The sequence below is a fragment of the Bubalus kerabau genome, chromosome 2 (assembly GCF_029407905.1).
Source record: "Bubalus kerabau isolate K-KA32 ecotype Philippines breed swamp buffalo chromosome 2, PCC_UOA_SB_1v2, whole genome shotgun sequence".
Lineage (NCBI taxonomy): Eukaryota > Metazoa > Chordata > Mammalia > Artiodactyla > Bovidae > Bubalus > Bubalus kerabau.
In genome coordinates this window covers 163,240,087-163,258,071 of record NC_073625.1, presented here as the reverse complement: position 1 = coordinate 163,258,071, position 17,985 = coordinate 163,240,087, and the positions used below count along the sequence as shown (strand labels likewise).

Below are 17,985 nucleotides of genomic sequence, written 5' to 3'. Positions count from 1 at the left end.
TTCCAGTGTATGTAACTGTGTTGGGGGCAGGAGAGATTAAACACAAATGGCAAAACTTTTCTAATTGTCACAGATGGGAGATGAGTACTTGGGGGTTCATTATGCTATTTTTTCTGCATTTTGGTTTGACAATTTTCATAACAAAGTTAGATAACTATTTCTCAACCAAGGAAGTTAGATTTGACAGATACCTATAGCCCAAGGGCAAGTTCAGCTTTGAAGTTACACCCAAGGTGTTAGTGGAAGAGAAGTCCTTTGGGAAGGGTGCAGGGGGTGGTCGGGAAACTCTTCTTGGTGGAACTGTTCTCTAAAAGTATTTGCTCAGATTGAGTAAAGAATCCGGAAACCACCGGCCTGAATTGGCCTTAGCTGCCTTGGGAAGTGCTAAGAGGTCAGAGTCAAGAGTTAAGAACTAGTCCTCTCCTATCCCCAGTGGCTTACATCCACATCGCCCCCCCACCCCCCCCCCCACTCCGTCCCCATTAGCACCGCCTTGGCTTTAAGTCATCAGATTTGAGTAGATAATCAGATTTAACCAACATCTCCTGAGCACATACAATGTGCCTGACACTATACAAAGGCTTTGGGGTTAGATTCGGCTTGCACCATCTTATAGAGAATGGAATAGGAGTCTTGAGAATTCCTCAAGGTGGGAGGAACCTGACCCTATCAAGCAAGAGCAGTTCAGGAACCCATTCCTCGCAATTCCAAGTTGTGGGCAATAGATCCGAAACTTGTGATCAGTTTGCTTCGTGGCTTTGAGCAAGTCACCAGGCCTTCCTAATGTGACTCGATTTCTCTATCTATAAAAGGGGTACAGTAAAACCTTGTAAGTTTCTTTCTTTCTTTTTTTTTTTTTAAAGGACCAGAGACCTTCACTGTCAAGATCCTGGCACGAAGCGAGGGCTCCATAAATGGCAGCCATCATTCCTGGCCAAGCGCGGGCGCATCCTCCCGGGCGCGCCTCCCGCTGGGCCCCTCGGGACAGACCGGGCCCGCCTCCGCGGCTGTAGTCTCGCAGGGCTAGCGGCAGGTGGCCCTGCATCTGGGTGCCCACGCCCCAGAGCGAGCGAGGAGCGCGGGCGGATTGGATGACCAAGGTCTCCCCTGGAGGATCCCCCCGCCCCACTCCACACGCCCGACGCAGGTGAGGTTTCCGGCTCAGGCCACGGGGACAGCGACCTTAACAGAGGTCGAGGCGGACTGCCAGCTCGCGCCGGGAGACGGGTCCTGGGGGCACCCTTTCCCTCGCCCAGATTCACCCCAGGGCCAGCCCCAGCACCCAGGCCCGCGGGCTGCGCGCTCTGCGGCTGCGAAAACCCGGAGAGGCGGATCGGAGCGCGCTCGCAGCCAACTCCTCCGCGGTCCGGCAGCTGAGCTGGGCATGCTCAGTGTGGCCGCCGCGCCGCCGTCCGCCAACTCGGAAGCTCGCGCTCCTCGGCCGTGGGGGCGAGAACGCCGGCGGCGGCGAGCCGGCGTCGTCCGCCGCCCCCAGACTGTGGCAAACTTCGCGGCGTCCCCGGAGCTCGCTCGGGCGAGTCTGATACCTTACAAACCAGATCAAATCCAGTCCCCCCCCTCTCCCGCCGCCCCCCATCCCAACCCGAATCATGGAGGCTGCGGCCGCCGAAGTGCCGCCGCTGCCGGCAGCCCCTGCCCACTAGCCGGGGACCAACAGGTAAACTGTCGGAGGCGGGGGGTTGGTGGGGGGAGGAGCTGCGGTCCGGGTGAGGGTTGGGGGCGGCAGGCTGGAGGAGTCCGAGACGCCCACGGGCTCGCTGCTCCCTTCGACGCTCGCTGCCAACCCTCTTCGCGCCCCCTTCCATCCCCAGCCCCTGGAGGGGCAGCAAAGGGTTAAGTCGGCCCCGAGCCACCGTGAGCACGGCCCCCTCCAGCCGCCGCGACCGCCAGCAGCGCTGCTCAGCGCCTGCCCGGAGCCGCCGAGGGCGCCGGAGCCGCGGATGCGCCACCGGAGCCCGGCGGGCGTCTAGGAGGCACAGGCTGCTTCTCCATCGTCCGAATGCCTGTCCCTCCTCAACCCCCCTCCAGGCCAGTCTCCCTCCCAGCCGGGTCCGCGCCCAGGTGGCGGGGTCTGCGGGGCGCGTGGCGAGCGGGGGAAGGGTCCCTGTCTTAGAAGGAGGGGCGGGGGCGGGCTGCTCCTCAGTCTCTTCTCGGGTTAGGCGGGCCACCCTCGCCTAGGGCGAGCACTTGAGCCACCTGCCTGGGGCGCCAAGAAAAGTTTTTTTTCCCCCCTCCCCTGTGCCCCTCCCCCACCCCCACCCTGCGCCCGGCAGGGGTGGGTTTGGGTCCATTGGTGAAAAAAGTCACACGTTCCCATCAGCTGCTCCTCCCCCCTGGGGACCGGGTGGCGGGTGGCGGGGTGCGGGGAGGGGGGGAGGGTGGAAAGGGAGGTCGGCGCCGCCGAAGACCCCGGCGGACCTCCAGGCTCTCGGGCGGCGGTGCGTCCCGGGAGGGGGGGGGGGGGGCTCCAGCGCAGCGGGGTGCCCGCCGAAGTCTGCCCCCATCAGTGCGTGTCTGCGTGCCGGGCAGCGGCAGCATCCAACCTGCTTTATTCCTGCCTGCAGCGCCACAGCGAGTGAGCGAGCAAGGAGGGGGGAGAGGGAGTCTGTCTGCAAAGTGCTGCTCCCTGGTGCTCAGAGGCGGCTGCTCCAGCTCCAACTCTCATTCATTTCGCCGGTTAACATGAGAGATCATGGCCGCCTTCGGGCTTCTCAGCTATGAGCAGAGACCGCTGAAACGCCCCCGGCTCGGGCCGCCAGATGTCTACCCGCAAGACCCCAAGCAGAAGGAGGTAAGGGCGCCGGCGGCCTCCCCGGCAACCGGGGCTGCGCTCCGCAGCGCTGACCCAGGGCCAAGTTGGCCCAGTGGGCATCGCCGGCGCTGCGGGGGAAGGGTCTATCGAGAGGGACTGGCGGCGGGGGCCGGACCGGGGGGGAGGTGCTGAGGAGACCCCTGGGGGCGGAGACCGAGCAGCTGTCAGGCCCCGCGCTCCCCTGGGGCGCTCGCTCTCCCGGTGCCGGGTCGCTTCCAGGTTACCGGGCCTTGCGCGGCGCAGCCGGGCGCTTCACCCGGTTCTTCCTTGCGGAAACCCTCTTGCTCCCTCTCTCCCGCCTCTGCCTGCCTTATTTTTCTCTCCGCCCCTTCGGTAAATCCTCGTAAACTTTTTGAAAAATGTTGGAATGCAGTGCCTCCAACACAGGTCTTGGGTTTTGCGCCAGCTAAGCAGGGACGGGGGTGGGGTGGGTTGGGGAAGACCTTTTCTGTTCAAATTTTCCACTTTGGAGTGGAAGTTGGTTTTGTCTAGGTGATGAATATTTAGCTGTTTGAAAGTACTTTTGTCTCCCCTCTTCCCTTTAAAAATCAATTTAACAGGGAAACACTGATTTTCTTCCCCAGAGGCGATTGGTTTAATTGCTGGAGGCTGTTTTGTGTATGTAAAAGCAGTCAGGTTACCTTGGAAGGGAATGGGTCCCCGGGTTGCTTGTTTCTTTGAGTGAAATTAATTAGAAAAACCTTCACTCTTGAACTAGCCTCAGTGGCCAGAGTAACCATGGCATTTTGTAGTCATGTATACGTTTGTCAGTAGTTAACAAGTAATTATGTAACAACTCTCCAGTTATAATGATCACCCCTGGCTACACAGTTTGCCCAGGGATTTGCCTTTTTTTTTTTTTTTTTTTTTCTTTTTTAAGATCACCTGCTACTCAGCTGTGCTTTGAGTTTGCCAGCTGCAGGCCACCCATCCTCTGTTTTCTTCAGCTAAACATGAAGAGAGCACATTTCAGAGCTTCTCTTGCTGGGAACCTAAAAAGCTTCTATTAAAAGTTTACAGGACCACCAATATCATAATAACTCTCATCCTCTGGAGAAGGGGACAACAGAGGATGAGATGGTTGGATGGCATCACCCACTCGAGGGACATGAGTTTGAGCAAGCTCCAGGAGTTGGTGGTGGATAGAGAAGCCTGGCATACTGCGGCCCCTGGGATGGCAGAGTTGGACATGACTGAGTGACTGAACTGAATATCAGAGAAAGGGCTTTGTAAAGAAGCCTAGGAGGGTCTTTAAGACTTCCCTTTTGATAAATGTATCTGTTTCAATAATAGAGGAAGAATGCTTGTTCTGGTTAAACTGTTCTGTTGATAATGTTTCACAAGGATAAGGAGTGACAACTTTTAGAGGTTTAGCATGTTAAAGGTGGAGTAATTCAGATAGAAGCTAGCTGGGAAGGTTTGACAGGTGGTTCTCACTGGAGGCTTAACTGGAGGACAGGAGTTTGATGAGATTTTGCAGATTTTTCCTCACCCATCTCTCCCTGCTACTCCTACCCAGAAAAAAGTTCAGTGTTACAGATGAAATAACAAACACTAACAACTGGGTGTAAAGGAAGTTAATAACAAACGTTTGTGGCAGAGGACTATTAAAGTTTCGCTGGGGGTCAGGGACACTGGCTGATTTTCATTATCATGTAATTAATGCCTCATCACATCTTACCAGAGGGCAGCATAATTGATAGCATCTCCCCAGTTAAGAGGCTTCTCAGATGGTGCAGTGGTAAAGAACCTGCTTGCCAGTGCAGGAGATGTAAGAGAGATGCAAGTTCGATCCCTGAGTCCGGAAGATCTCCTGGTGAAGGAAATGGCAACCCACTCCAGTATTCTTGCCTGGAAAATCCGCCATGGACAGAGGAGCCTGGCCAGGCTACACAGTCCATAGGGTCACAAAGAGTGGGAAATGACTTGAGCAGTTGAACACACACAAACACATCCTTCCTCCCCTTGTTTTCTTGTTAAGGAATGGGGAACCTGGGATGCCTTGTGGGACTATTTAACATTTATTCCTCAGGTCAACCTCATTCAGAATTGGGGCCTCTCTGATTCTGGAAAAAATTAATTTTGGATTTTAGGGTCTCATGACAGTTCATGGAACTCTAAAACTAGAAGTGACCTGAGAGCTCACTTTTTAGAACTTCCTTTTGACAAAGTGAGGCCCAGGAGAGGTTACCTGACTCTAGGTGTGTAGTTAAGGGTTAAGCAGAGGAGTTGGACCAGCAAAAATGGTGTCTCCTGTCAAGACCAATTCTGTGTTAAGGGTGATTTATGCTAAATTGTGTTGTTCTAATGTTATTCCCTTTCCCCGGAGGCAACCAACATTTTATCTCTCTGGAGCAGAGTCAGAGTTATGTGGGGCTGTAGCCAAATTTGAATACAATATGGAACAGGTGCTTGGCTGTTCTGGGGCGGGGCAGTGGTGAGCAGTGTTTCACAAGCTTTGGTTATTTATGCATTGCCTCAAGAGTTCTCTCTTCTCCCTCCATCACCTGTACTTCCAATTTTTTCTTTTCCTTTTAGGAAATGTCTTATGTTTCTTAAGCAGTAATTCACAAGACATCATGGATTTGATGTGATATATAAAAATTCATATGAAATCATGTCTATATCATTTAAAATTTTTATTTACTTGATATTACATATGATTATTTGTTCTGAAACAAGATCATAAATATTAAAACTTTAAAAAGTTCAGTGGAAACCATTGGTGAAGTCCATCAGAGAGACTTGCCCCAGATTGTGGGAAATGCTGACTTTAATGGAAGTGTGAGCTTCCAATATAGGCAGACCAGATTTGGATTCTGGTTCAACCTCTTTGCAATTGTATGGCCTGGGGCAAGTTGTGTAACTCCTCATTTGTACATTAGTATAATTGTGTTGTTGAGAAAATTTTAAGCACTCTGGTTCTAAACCTATTACATTTTTGTGAGGAAAAACCCTCCTCTTGGTAAAGCTATTCTTATTACTGTAACTGCAGCTTTTATTATTGTTAACTGGTGCTAATAGTGTTCTGGAAACTAGTTCCCAGGGGACAGGATGGAAACTTGCATGAAGACCTCCTGCAGCGAAGTGTGGGGGAGGGGTGAGGTGGGAACTGGAAGCTTTAACTTGCTTGATCAATTGATTCTATTCATTTGAGAGCTTGCTGTGCCTCAGTGCTCCACAGGACTTGAGTATATCTTGTGTTACAATACTTTATCCTCTGTCCTCAAGCCTTGAAAACAGGGCCTTAGAAAACTGCAAGGGCTCCTTGATTCCTCCCCCTCCTCTCTTACACCCTCCCAACTTGTCCAGTCCCAACTATGTTTCCAATCCACCTGCTGCTCTCCAGTTTCACCAATACGCTTGACTTCTTTTCTGCTTCAGGTTGACTCTTCTCTGCCCTAGGGCTCCTACACGTGCCACCTGGATCCCATCTGCCTTTCCACCCTCACTGCACCATTCCACTTCGCTCTTCTCTCCCAGGCTTGTGGTTAGGAGGGTCAGCTTTGGAGCCAGTGTGCTTGGGTTTGAATCCCGGCTCTGCTGTTCACAATACTTCCTTATGCTCTCCGTGCCTCAGTGTCCCCTCTTGCAGATTGGGAGTGAGAATACTTCCTTCTCCGTAGGACTGTTGAACGATTATATAGATAATAAACATAAAACACTGAGACCAGAGTAAGGCATGGTTTCAGCACCCAAATATTTGTTGTTCTAAACTCCTGTTGGCCTGCTTCTTCATCATTCAGGTCTCAGCCCAGCAACCTCCTCAGAGGCCTGTCTAGTATAAGTATGTAATTTGTAATTATGTATTTATTTGCGTGTTGCCCCCTGCCCCTGGTGGATCAGTTTCCCCAGGGCAGGGATGAGAGCCGTTTAGGAATCACGGAAGTACCCGGCACCTCCTGCAGTTAGTTCCTAGGATGTCCAGGGCATAGGCACTTGTAGGAATGTAGGCATGAAGTGGGAATGAATGAAGAGAAATCTGGTAACTGAGGGGTGGGGTGTTAGGGAAAGTCTAGGTTAAAGCAGCTTCCTTGCCATCTACTTTGGAGGCTACAAGGCTGAAAGCAGAGGGAAACTGTAGAATTACGAAGGAAGAGGAGTTTTTACTTCTGGGGTAGAAGAGGCCTAAACAACTGAATAGTAGTAAATGTTTTTAGGAAATCAAATTAGTTAGAAAAATAGGTTGGGGCATCAGTGAGATTTCTAGGCATCAGGAGCCATAGAAGCCCACCAGCAGGGTCCTGGTGGACGATGGCCTGGTGTGCAGGGACATGGGCTGCCCAGGGACAAGTGGAGCGAGGTTTGGGAAGGGGTAGGGTGGGAATGGCTGCGTGGGGATAACGTGTCAAATTCAGCACACCTGTAGGGCTTGTTAAAAACAGGCGGCTGGGTTTTTTTAGATTGAGTAGGGCTGAAAGGGGGCTCCACCTCATTTGCATTGCTAACAAGATCAAGGTGATTGAGCAGCTGGTCCAGGTCACTTTGAGGCACTGACCTAGAGAGAAGGTGGCATCCAGTTCTGCAGGGGCTGGAGAGCATTTTCCATTGCAGGCAGGGCAGGATTAGATATCTGTCAATATATGAGGCTGAGGTTGCAGTAGTTTAGTCTCACAGCTCATCCAGGGCATGGTAGGCTTTCCCCAGAAGGTGTCCCCTCCCTTAGCTCTAAGGGAATGAGATGTGTTAGCCCCTTCCAGTATCTTTCCATCACACTTGGAATAAAACTCAAACTCCTTACCAAGTTATGCCTTCAAGGCCCTACCAATCTGTCCTTGCTCACTTCCACAGCCACTGCCTGTAGTTAGGGCCGGGAGGCAGAGCCAGGGGGTCTATCACTTACTGCCTGTTTGGCTCAGATCTGACCTGTGGAATGGGATTCTCACCTGTTCCTACAGGTAAGATTTGACCAGTGCCTGGCACACAGATGTCGCTCAATACAGGTCAGCTACGTTAGTATGATCCTTCCCTCATTAAATGATCCCAGGGCTTCCTTGCCCTTAGAATAACACACACAGGACTCTGCCCTTGGAGAGCTGGCTCTTTTGTGACTTGCTTAGCCTCCTCCAGGCTGTGTGGTGGGACCACCTCTCTCCTCACATGCCCAGCTCCTTGTGTCTGCATTCTTGTGGTCATGTCTCTCGTCATTTACCCTGGCAAGGAGGCCTTCCTGTGGCCCATCTTTTCTCATCCTTGTTAGTTCATTGTTTTGTGTTAATTTTTTTTTTCTTTAAATAATTTTACTTATTTTTATTTTTGGCTGTGCTGGGTCTTTGTTGCTGCGCAGGCTTTTCTCTAGTTGCAGTGAGTGGTGAGTGGTGGTTACTCGAGTTGCGGTGCGCAGGCTTCTTATTGCTGTGGTGTCTGCTGTTGTGAAGCACGGGCTCTAGGGTGCTTGGGCTTCAGGAGTTGCGCTCCCTGGCTCTAGAGCACAGGCTCTGTAGTTGTGGACCAGGGATCGAACTCGTGTCTCCTGCATTGGCAGACGGATTCTTTTCCACTGAGCCACCAGGGAAGCCCCTGTTAGTACATTTTGTACTGCTTGTCACTGGTCCGTCTCCTCTCCCTTGTCTTCCTTCCACACTAGGATGTCAGCTGCATGGGAGCAGGGGCTTGTCAGTGGTGTTCACAGTTGGGATGAGACTAGGTGCTCAGTAAATAGTTCTCGAGGAAATGAATAAAACGCAGAAAGAACTCTTAATGAGCAATTGTGAGTATTTATAACTTGACTGTCTCAATGCTTGTTTTATTTTGGTAACACCTGTTTTCTTGTTAGTATCTAAAACCCTTAAAACATTAAATGCTTATTTTAGCCACAGCTGGGGAGATTGAGGGGAGGGGAGGGAAAATTTGTTTCTCAACGATCTTTGAGAGGGGGGATGTTGATGAAGTTGTTCTGGAGGAGAGACAGGTTGACCAGTTCCCGGGGGGAATAAAAGGCAGTGATGGTTGAAGAGAAAACTTACCTTGGAGATGAATTGACTGGCCCCAGGGCTCCGTGATGGAGAAGGAAATGGCAACCCACTCCAGTATTCTTGCCTGGGAAATTCCATGGACAGAGGAGCCTGGTGGGCTACAGTTTACGGGGGTCACAGGTGTTGAACATGACTTAGCGACTTAAACCACCACTGCCAGGGCCCCATCATTTACCTCCCTCAATACCAGTGTTTGGGAGGGACGTCTACATTTAACTTATGCGGAGATTCTGGCCTGAGACCCTTAGGCCAGAACCAATGTAAGAAGCACTGGGTCACATTTTCCTGCTGCTCACAGGAGTGTTGCCATCCAAATTTCATGGCAAAGGAACTCAAGCGGTTGTCATTTCTCAGGGGCTGCCATCGCCTGCAGGAGCATTGTCAAAGATGCTCCTTAAAAATGCTGCCATAATGCCCTGCCTCCACTCCAGACCTGCTGAGTCAGAATTTCTGGGAAGGAGGTTGAGGAATTTGCATTTTAAACATGCTTTCTAGGTGATTCCTAAACATACTGGAAGTTTTGAAAGCCACTGCTTTAGTTTGTGTCTTTACTTGTAGAGACTGTTATAAGCCAAACTCCCCCTTAATCCTACCTGCTCCCCGCTATTTGATGTGTTGGAGTCTTTAGATAAATATGCTGTTCAAAGTGTTAGTATACTGCAAATGCATTTAGCTGCTTTTGCCCCTGAAGTTCTGTTCTAAAACTCATGGTTCCCAGCATAGGCTTGTTTTCCATCAGCTGTGCGTGGTTTATGGCAGACTAGAAATCCATGCCTTGGGCTTGAGATATTCACAGCTCCCTTTTGTGTGCATTTGGCTAAGCTACTCAGTGCTTCACTTTTTGCTTTGTCCCATGAGCATGTTCTTTGAACATATTGGAGGCTATAGAATTTTATGTTTGATCATGGGCCTGGGCTTTCAGTTAGGCTTTTTGGGAATTTATGTGAGGCTCTTCACTTGGTGAGCAGCCACCATTCTTCAGCCTGGTGGATATTTCACTTAGGCTGGCACCTGCAGATATAAAATGTGATTCCTTAGGAAGATGGAAGACCAAGAAGGGACGTCTGGAAGGCAAAGTGCCTTGAGTGAGCACCAAGTGGGAGAAGATGAGGATGAACGAAGCCCTAGGATTTTGGTTGAGGCAGTTAGCAGTGCCTCTCCTGGTTGTGTGTCCACCCAGGTGAGAACAAAATGGAGGTAGGAGAACGGAGTAAGTGGAAATTCTAGAGAATTGTGATGTTTTGGGTTGGCCAAGAAATTTGTTTGGGTTTTTCCATAGATGTTGTAGGATAAACTGGAACAAACTTTTTGGACAACCCGATGCTTGTTCTGAAATGCTCTTTTAATGAGGTTCTGAACCCCAAGTGTGAGACTTCTTGACAGACTAGGCAGGAATTAGAGCAGGTGGAGGGATCCGTAAGGAGAGTGAACATGATTAAAGGTTTCCTTTCCCAGTGTTCCCTGCGCAGTGATGAGAGGAGCTGGTGGACTTAGCCTGGAGAAGGGCTGACCTCAGGTCTGATTTGGGAAAGCCAGGTGGGGAGAGGAGTCCAGTCTGAGAAGGGAACATGGAAATACTTGGACTTTTCATCGTCTTTAGAAGATTTCTGAAGTTGGATGATGGCGACAAGGGAGTTCATTATACTATCCTACTTCTCTGTTTTGGAAAATTTACATTAAAAAAATGTCTTCTGTTACACAATAAAATGATTTCTACTTTAAAAATATGCATGTCTACATAATCTGGAAGAATTATCACCCACGTGTAGATAATTGCTATCTCTTGAGAGTGGGTTTATTGTTCACTTGCTAAGTTATGTCCGACTCTGTGCGATCCCATGGACTGTATAGCCTGGCGGATTCCTTTGTCCATGGGATTTCCCAGGCAAGAATACTGGAGTGGGTTGCCATTTCCTTCTCGGGTGGGGGTCTTCCCCACCCAAGGACTGAACCCACGTCTCTTGTGTCTCCTGCATTGGCAGGCTGATTTTTTACCACTGTGCCACTAAGAATGGCTTTAGGGGTGATTTTTTTTTTTTTGGTTACTAACCTGTATTCTATGTTGTAACAGTTGATGTGCACTACCATTGTTACTGGAGGACATAACTTTAAAGAACAATTATTAGGTGACTTTGATTGAGTTTACAGGAGTGCAGCTTTGTTGTTGGTTCCAAACCAAGCTAGAGTCCCTTTAGCTGAGGTTTAGGCAGAGGGATCTCAAGGGTGTAGGTGTAGGCACTTATGACCTGTCAAAGCTGTGATGAGTTAGGGGCTGTTATATGAGTGTTCCAGCCCTATCACTTAAGCTGTGTGATGTGGGGTGCTGTGTCATTTTCTTCACCTATGAGCTGGAGAGGATGATACCTAATCCTCTAGAGTATGGGAAGGAGTGCCGTAAACTTAATTTTTACCACATGTTAAGGTATCAATTCAGTGGTGTGCCAGAGCAGGCTTATAGCAGCTGATCATTAAAATTTCAGGAATTTTGTGAGCTGGTTAATATCATGCTGGTGGCTTTAATTTTGGCACCAAGGGAGTATTTACACCAAGGAAGTTGGCAAATATAAATTCAGGGGTTTTGTTTTTAGTTTTTTTCAGAAGCTGGCTGTGAAGCATTTACCAGCATGGTGCTGGATATGGTTGTATTGTATTTTTCTGTAAGATGTTGTGCCAAAAACCAAAAAAACTTTTTGGCCAATTTGGTATGTACCAGGTGCCTTGTTGGCTACTTCACCATCAGTCTTATCCATGTTTCCCCTACCTACTTCCCACAAAAAAAATTTTTCCCCCCTAAAGCCAGATCCTCACTTTCTTTGCCTCTTCTGCAGCTTGAGATGGCTGAATTCTGGCTAGATAGATTTAATGGAAATCTGCTTTGTGGCTGACTACTGGGGAAGAACATATTTCCTTGCTGAAAAAAGTACAGGCCTGGGAGACAGTGCCCTCTTTTAATGCCCCGAGAGCTGCTCCCTTTGGAAAATTAATAAGAGGGGATGGTCGTGGGAGCTAGGGCACCTGTCTTGTGACCATGGGGCAGCGAGCCTGTGGATGAAAGTGGAAATGACGGAATGGCTTTGTGAAATTGTAAAGCTACTGAACTGATTTTGGGACCACCTCTCCATAGGCTTCTTGAGAGGTAAACAAGAGCTGTCCACATGGTTTAAACCATGAACCAGTTGTCAGTCTCTTGAAAGTATCTAAAGTTGTCATGATGTGCATACTTGCATGCTCAGTCATGTCCGACTCTTTGCCACCCCATGGAGTGTAGCCCACCAGGCTCCTCTGTCCATGGGATTATCCAGGCAAGAATACTGGAGTGGGTTGTCATTTCATACTCAGGAGGATCTTCCTGACCCAGGGATTGAACCTGCGACTCTTACATCTCCTGCATTGGCAGGCGGGTTCTTTACCACTAGCACCACCCGGGAAGCCCAGTGTTATCATGGTACTTCCCATTTATATTTTGTCCCCCTCAAATCATCACAGACTGAGAGAACCCCAAAGAGTACACCTTCCCAGAATTCTCCTCCTAGAACAGCAGGAGACAAAGATCACCTGCGTCTTGTCTGTTTGATGGTTAATTCTGCTCAGAGCCTCTCAGAAGTCGAGGGCATGCTCACAGGGCTCCTTTATTTCCATTTCTGGTGGAAAGAGTCGTGGTGGGAAGAGGCGGAGAGCCCCCCTCTTTTCTGTTCAGAGGCGGGGATCCTGTGAGTCTGTACCATTTTGGGGGGAAACCAGGTATGTTTGGAGCTGGATGGGTTGCTCTGACTTTCTCATGCCATACCAGCAGACGCTGAGTCCCACCGAGGTTAAGATGCCTCCTTAAGGCAGATCTCCGCACAGCACTTGTGTGCCCTGATCTGTCCTTACAACTTTACTTGCCCTGCCCTTTGCACACAGCCTCCACTGCTGGTAAACACCCTCGTGTTGCCCTGGCATTGAGAACTACTCTGCATTTTAGGGCACCCAGTGCCTCTGTGAGAGCTGGGGACTGTTCAGACATTTGTCTGATCTTGGAGCTTGCCAGAACCTTGAGTGGTGTCTCCTGGGCAGAGGAATACTCTGGAAGCTCAGGCACTCACATCTTCCTGTTTCTTGTTGGAAGGTTCTTAGCCTTGTCTGTAGCCTCTGGTGCAGCTAGATAGCTTGGTCACAGGCCTTTGTGGAGTGTTTTGGGGATTAATCCTGTCTAGCTTTCATTTTCTTGGTTGAGATTCTCCTTTATTTGTGGGTAGCTTAGTTGGAGTTACAAACACATAAGGTGTACCATTTGCCTGCTTTCAGGGAGTGACATTTATTAATACATAGTATTCTGTATAAAGGGATATACAGTGCTAGTCATGTATAGTCATATAGTCATGAAGTGCTAGGGCCTGAGAAGAGGAAAATTTTAGCTCCTGGGTTCTGTTTTCCACCTTCCAAGGGAAGTAGAACTCTATATATGCACGCCAAACAGATCCCGTTGTTCAGTCATTATTAATGAGCACCTTGTAGGCACTTTTCCAGCTGTGGCTTCATGAGGACAGGGCCTAAGACTTGTATTTCCTACCATGTCCCTGGCTTGGAGCACAGTGCCTGGCCCACACCTCGGACTCAAAGTGCCTTTCATGAATGGGAGTGTGAGTGAGTGCTGAGTGTGTTGGACATGGTCCCGGGTCCCTGAAGACTTCAATCCAGAGCAGTGCTTTTCATCTGGGGTGATCCCCTTAGGGACACGGGCAGTGTTTGAAGACATTTGGTGTTGTAAAAACTCTGTGTGTGTGTGTGTGTGTGTGTGTGTGTGTGTGTGTATGTATGTGTATGTGTATTAGCTGCTGCTGGCATCTAGTAGGCAGAAGCCAGGGGACGATGCTTACATTCTCCGGTACTCCAGACAGCCCTCCACAACAAAGGCTTATCTGCCCTCTAATACCAGTGGTTCCCAGATTGAGAAAACCTGGTCTGGAGGAAGTAACATATCTGTAAATAAGGAATACAGTGTTTTGTATAGTCTTTGAGAGGGATGTACAAAGTGCTATGGAGATGATAGGGAGTGACCCAGCTTTTGACAGGACCTAGTAAAGGAGGAGGTTTCAAGCCTCGGACTTGGAGGATGTGTAGGGGTGGATGGGGCTGAGGTGTGTGGGGCATGCAGCGGGGAGCTGGGTTGGAGTGGGAAAGAAAGTTGGGATCAATGTATGGGGTCCTTTGTGTGCTGTGTGGTGTCGTCTGGATGTTATGGTTGAGCCCATGAGGTGGCCATTCAAGGGTGTGAAGCGAATGAGATTTAAGATGACTAAGGGTCACAGTTTGAGGGGACAGTCCTTCTGAGGGTCACTTTGAGGCAAAATGACCTACTGGCTAGATGGTCGCTGACATTGCAGGCCCGGGAATGGGCCTTTTAGGTTTCCATGGCTGCCATAACAAGTTAGCACAAATCAGGTGGCCTAAAACAATGGAGATTTATTCTCTCGCAGCTCTGGAGGCCAGCTGTCTGGAGGGAGCATTGCTGGGGTTGGACTCTGACTGGAGCTCTAGGGGAGAGAGCTTCCTTTCCTCACCCAGCCTTTGGTGGCTCCAGACACCCCTTGGCCTCTTTGTGGCCCGTATGCATCTGTCTAATTTCTGCCTCTACCTTCACATGACTGTCTTCTCCAGGTGTCTGTCCTTCTCTGAGTGTGCCTTGTAAGGACACTTGTTATTGGATTTGGGGCTCACTTGGATAATCCAGGATGAGCTCATCTCGAGATCTTTAACTTAATTATCTCTGTGAAGATCCTTTTTCCAAGTAAGTAACACTCCTAGGTTCCAGGATTTGATAGGATACTCTTGTGGGTCCTTTTGGCCTATGGGGCTTGGGAAGAATGAGTAACAAGGATTTGGGAGAAAGGTTATTGAGGTGGAAGAGTTGGCAAAAGTGGATGTGTAAGGTAAGAGGGACGAGTACAAGGATATACCAATATTTTTAGCTTAGAGCAGTGATTTCCAAATTTTCTGATTTTAGGACCCCTTTATAAGAAACCCAGATGCCATAGAGCTTTTATATCTCAGTACTTACGGTATTAGAAATTAGACCTGAGAAATATTAGAAATATATAGTAATTCATCTACAAATACTGATAAACCAATTTCATATTTAAAATGTTTTTATGAGCAATATTTTTCCAAACAAAAACAATAGTGGAAAAATAGTGGTATTGTTTTACATTTTTGTGAATCTGTTTAATGTCTGGATTCTCATATCTAGTTCTCCATTTAGTCTGTTACAATATGTTGCTTTGATTGAAGGAAATGAAGAAAATTTGGTCTCACCAATATGTAGCTGGAAAGTTCTTGGGAACCCCAGAGGTCTTTGAAATGGAGAACAGTGGCTTATACAGTTGGGTGGGTAACTGATTGATGGTAGTTCTCAAGCAAAACAAAAGAACTTGTTAAATTTTTTTCCCAAGGGTGGGAAGGTTGGGGAGGGGAGTAGAGCGACCCAGTTCATTTTTTAATATTTTATATTGGAGATGCCTCTGGGGAATCCAGGTTGCACTGTGTAGAAGTAGTACAAATGTGGATTTTGGTGTGATTTTTGTGTTGAAATCCTGGCAGTGATTGCCTGTTCAGAGTGGGCAGAGAAATACAGTACCAGGCAGACTGTGGACTCCCGCCGCAGCACCTCCAAGGAGGCGAGTTGTTGGGGGTGACGAGTGGTCCAGAGGGAGAGCTGGCATCGCCGTTAGCCTCTTCTTAGTTTGGCAGTTTCCCTCTTCAGGGCCTTTGCACGTGTGCTTCCTGCGGCCTGGTTGTCTTCTCTTTATCACTGCAACTGATGGTCAGCACTCACTACAGTTTATGTTTTTCTTATTTGCTCTGTCCTCCCACCAGTATAAGTTTCATGAAACAAAAACCATGTCCTTTTTTATCCCCCACTGATAACCAGAGGCAGGGAGGGGGTGTGGGATATGGTTGGGGTTAAATAAATGTTTGTTGATTGGATCTAGTAACTGGGGCAGTCATTATTAACAAATGGTTCTTAGAAGCCCTGTATAGGGCACGGTGATGCTGGGAAATATAAGACATGGTTCCTGCTGTTGAAGAACTCTGTATGGAAGATTAGCAGCCCTGTGTGGTGGGAACTGATGAGGGAGGGGTCAGCTCTTTGAGAATTAGAGACGTCTTCAGAAATATGGATGTTTTCAAGGCCGTCTGGACAGAGGGTGTGAGCAAAGGCACCGAGATGGGAAATGGATGTGATCTTTGGAGGAATTGGATGTAGTTCAGTAAAGCAAGAGTGTATTGCATCCTAAACTTGAACATGTCTTTAGATTTGGGAGCAGTTTAGAGGAGGAGATTAAAACTGCTGGAGAGGGCTTCCCTGGTGATTCAGTGGTAAAGAATCTGCTTGCCAATGAAGGAGACACTTGCCAAATGAAGGTTTGATCCCTGATCTGGAAGGATCTCACATGCCCGGAGCAACTAAGCCCATGTGCCACAACCGCTGAGTCTGTGCTCTAGAGCCCAGGAGCCGCAACTGCTGAACCCACGTGCTGCAACTACTGGAGCTTGTGGGCCCTAAAATCGGTGCTCCCCAACAAGAGAAACACTGCAACGAGAAGCCCATGCCACAACTGGAGTAGCCTCCACTCAGCTGCAACTAGAGAAAAAGCCTCGCAGCAACGAAGACCCAGCACAGCCAAAAATAAATAAAATTATAAATAAAAAATAAAACTGCTGGAGAGAGAAGAGCTGTCTTGCTGGAGCAAGGCTGACTTGGTCCTGGGACCAGGGCACCAACGTCCTACTGGGAGTGACCCTCGTGTGTAGTGTTTCACATGACTACCTCTGAGAAAGGACGGGAGGCACGACATACACAGATCTCCCTGTTTACTTTTAATTTCCTACAAGCATTTCCAGAGTCATTCTGAATGTGTAGAGATTTTCCTCGGCAAGAATTAACTCAGCCTTCAACCCACATCCAATGTGCCCCAGCTTGGATATGCAAATAAAGCCTTGTCAATTAAAATTTGGTGGAATTTGCTGCTTTCCTTTTCCAGCCATTTCATTCATGGATTAATCTCACAGGATTGTTGAGATTAGGACCATTTAAGGGATTGGCAGCAGGGAAGAGCTAAGACAAACGTATTTTGTCTTAAGTGTCATTGGAATTTTTTTTTTCTGCTAAGGTGCTGGTTTACATAAAGGTATAGAAGCACTATCAAAGCTATGTCCACGGCAGTGCTAAATAATTTATATGTCTCCTGAGTTCTGCAAGGAAGGTTAATATTGACATTGCTTAGGTTTTTTTTTTTTTTTCCTTTCTTTTTTTAAAGCTCTACACAGTGCTTCTGTATACCGTATGGAAAATATTTTTGGGGTCAGAGCTGTTTTTACTCTTTGGTCAGTTGTAGACTAACTGTCAACTGCTTCTTGTGAAAAAGGAAGATTGTGAACTGAAGACCCTATTTACATCTCAACTACTCACAGGAGATCTTTTGTCACCATTAAATAATCGAAATGCATTTGGAGTTATATTTTCATTTACTTAGTACTTGATACGTACTTCCCACTGCACTCAGTGATGTGGGGGTGTAGGAGAGAAATAGAAGTCTGCTTCTGTCCCCTCTAGAACAGTGCTTCTCAAAATATCTGTGGTGAAGGGCCAGTTTTTTTTTAAATTAATTTTCAATCTGTTGCAGACTGATATAGATGTATGATAAAAATGAATCACTAGAAAAATGAAATGCGGATTGAATGTACTGGCAGTATCAAGTTGCTATGAAAGTTTCCAAGCACTTCTCAATTTTTGCATATTATTCTTGTTGAGGACCGGTAGCAGTTTCAGATCACACTCTGAGTAGCACAGCTCGAGAAATGAACATCTGGCTCACTGATGCACAGAAAACAATTGAAAAAAAAAAAGACTAATGCATTGGCTTTTGTTTATTTTAAAATTGAGGAATAACATATTCCTCATATTCAGTACTGAATAACATATTCAGTATGGTGTAGAAGGGCTTTCCCAGGGGGCTCAGATAGTAAAGAATCTGCCTGCCAGTGCAGGAGACAGGGATTCGATCCCTGGGTCAGGAAGATCCCCTGGAGAAGAAAAGGGCAACCCACGCCAGTGTTCTTCCTGGAGAATTCCATAGACAGAGGCACCTGGTGGGCCATCCATGGGGTTGCAAAGAGTCTGAGTGAGTGACTAAC

General features: G+C 48.2%; 1 protein-coding gene across 7 annotated transcripts in view; it reads left to right on the top strand.

Moving 5' to 3' along the window:
• The first annotated feature begins 560 nt into the window (after nt 1–560).
• Nucleotides 561–17,985, top strand: part of MED12L (mediator complex subunit 12L) — a 362,611-nt gene continuing 345,186 nt past the window's right edge. For 5 of the 7 annotated variants that reach the window (XR_008710707.1, XR_008710706.1, XM_055569355.1 and 2 more), the window contains exons 1-2: nt 579–1,147; nt 2,586–2,812. Coding sequence is in view for 5 of the 7 variants with exons in the window: in XM_055569355.1 (XP_055425330.1) it covers nt 2,714–2,812 (99 nt within the window). In the remaining 2 variants the exon portion in view is untranslated. Of the gene's footprint in view, nt 1,148–1,198; nt 1,679–2,585; nt 2,813–17,985 lie in introns of those variants that run through there. The other 2 variants (XM_055569353.1, XM_055569352.1) reach the window with 2 other exon arrangements.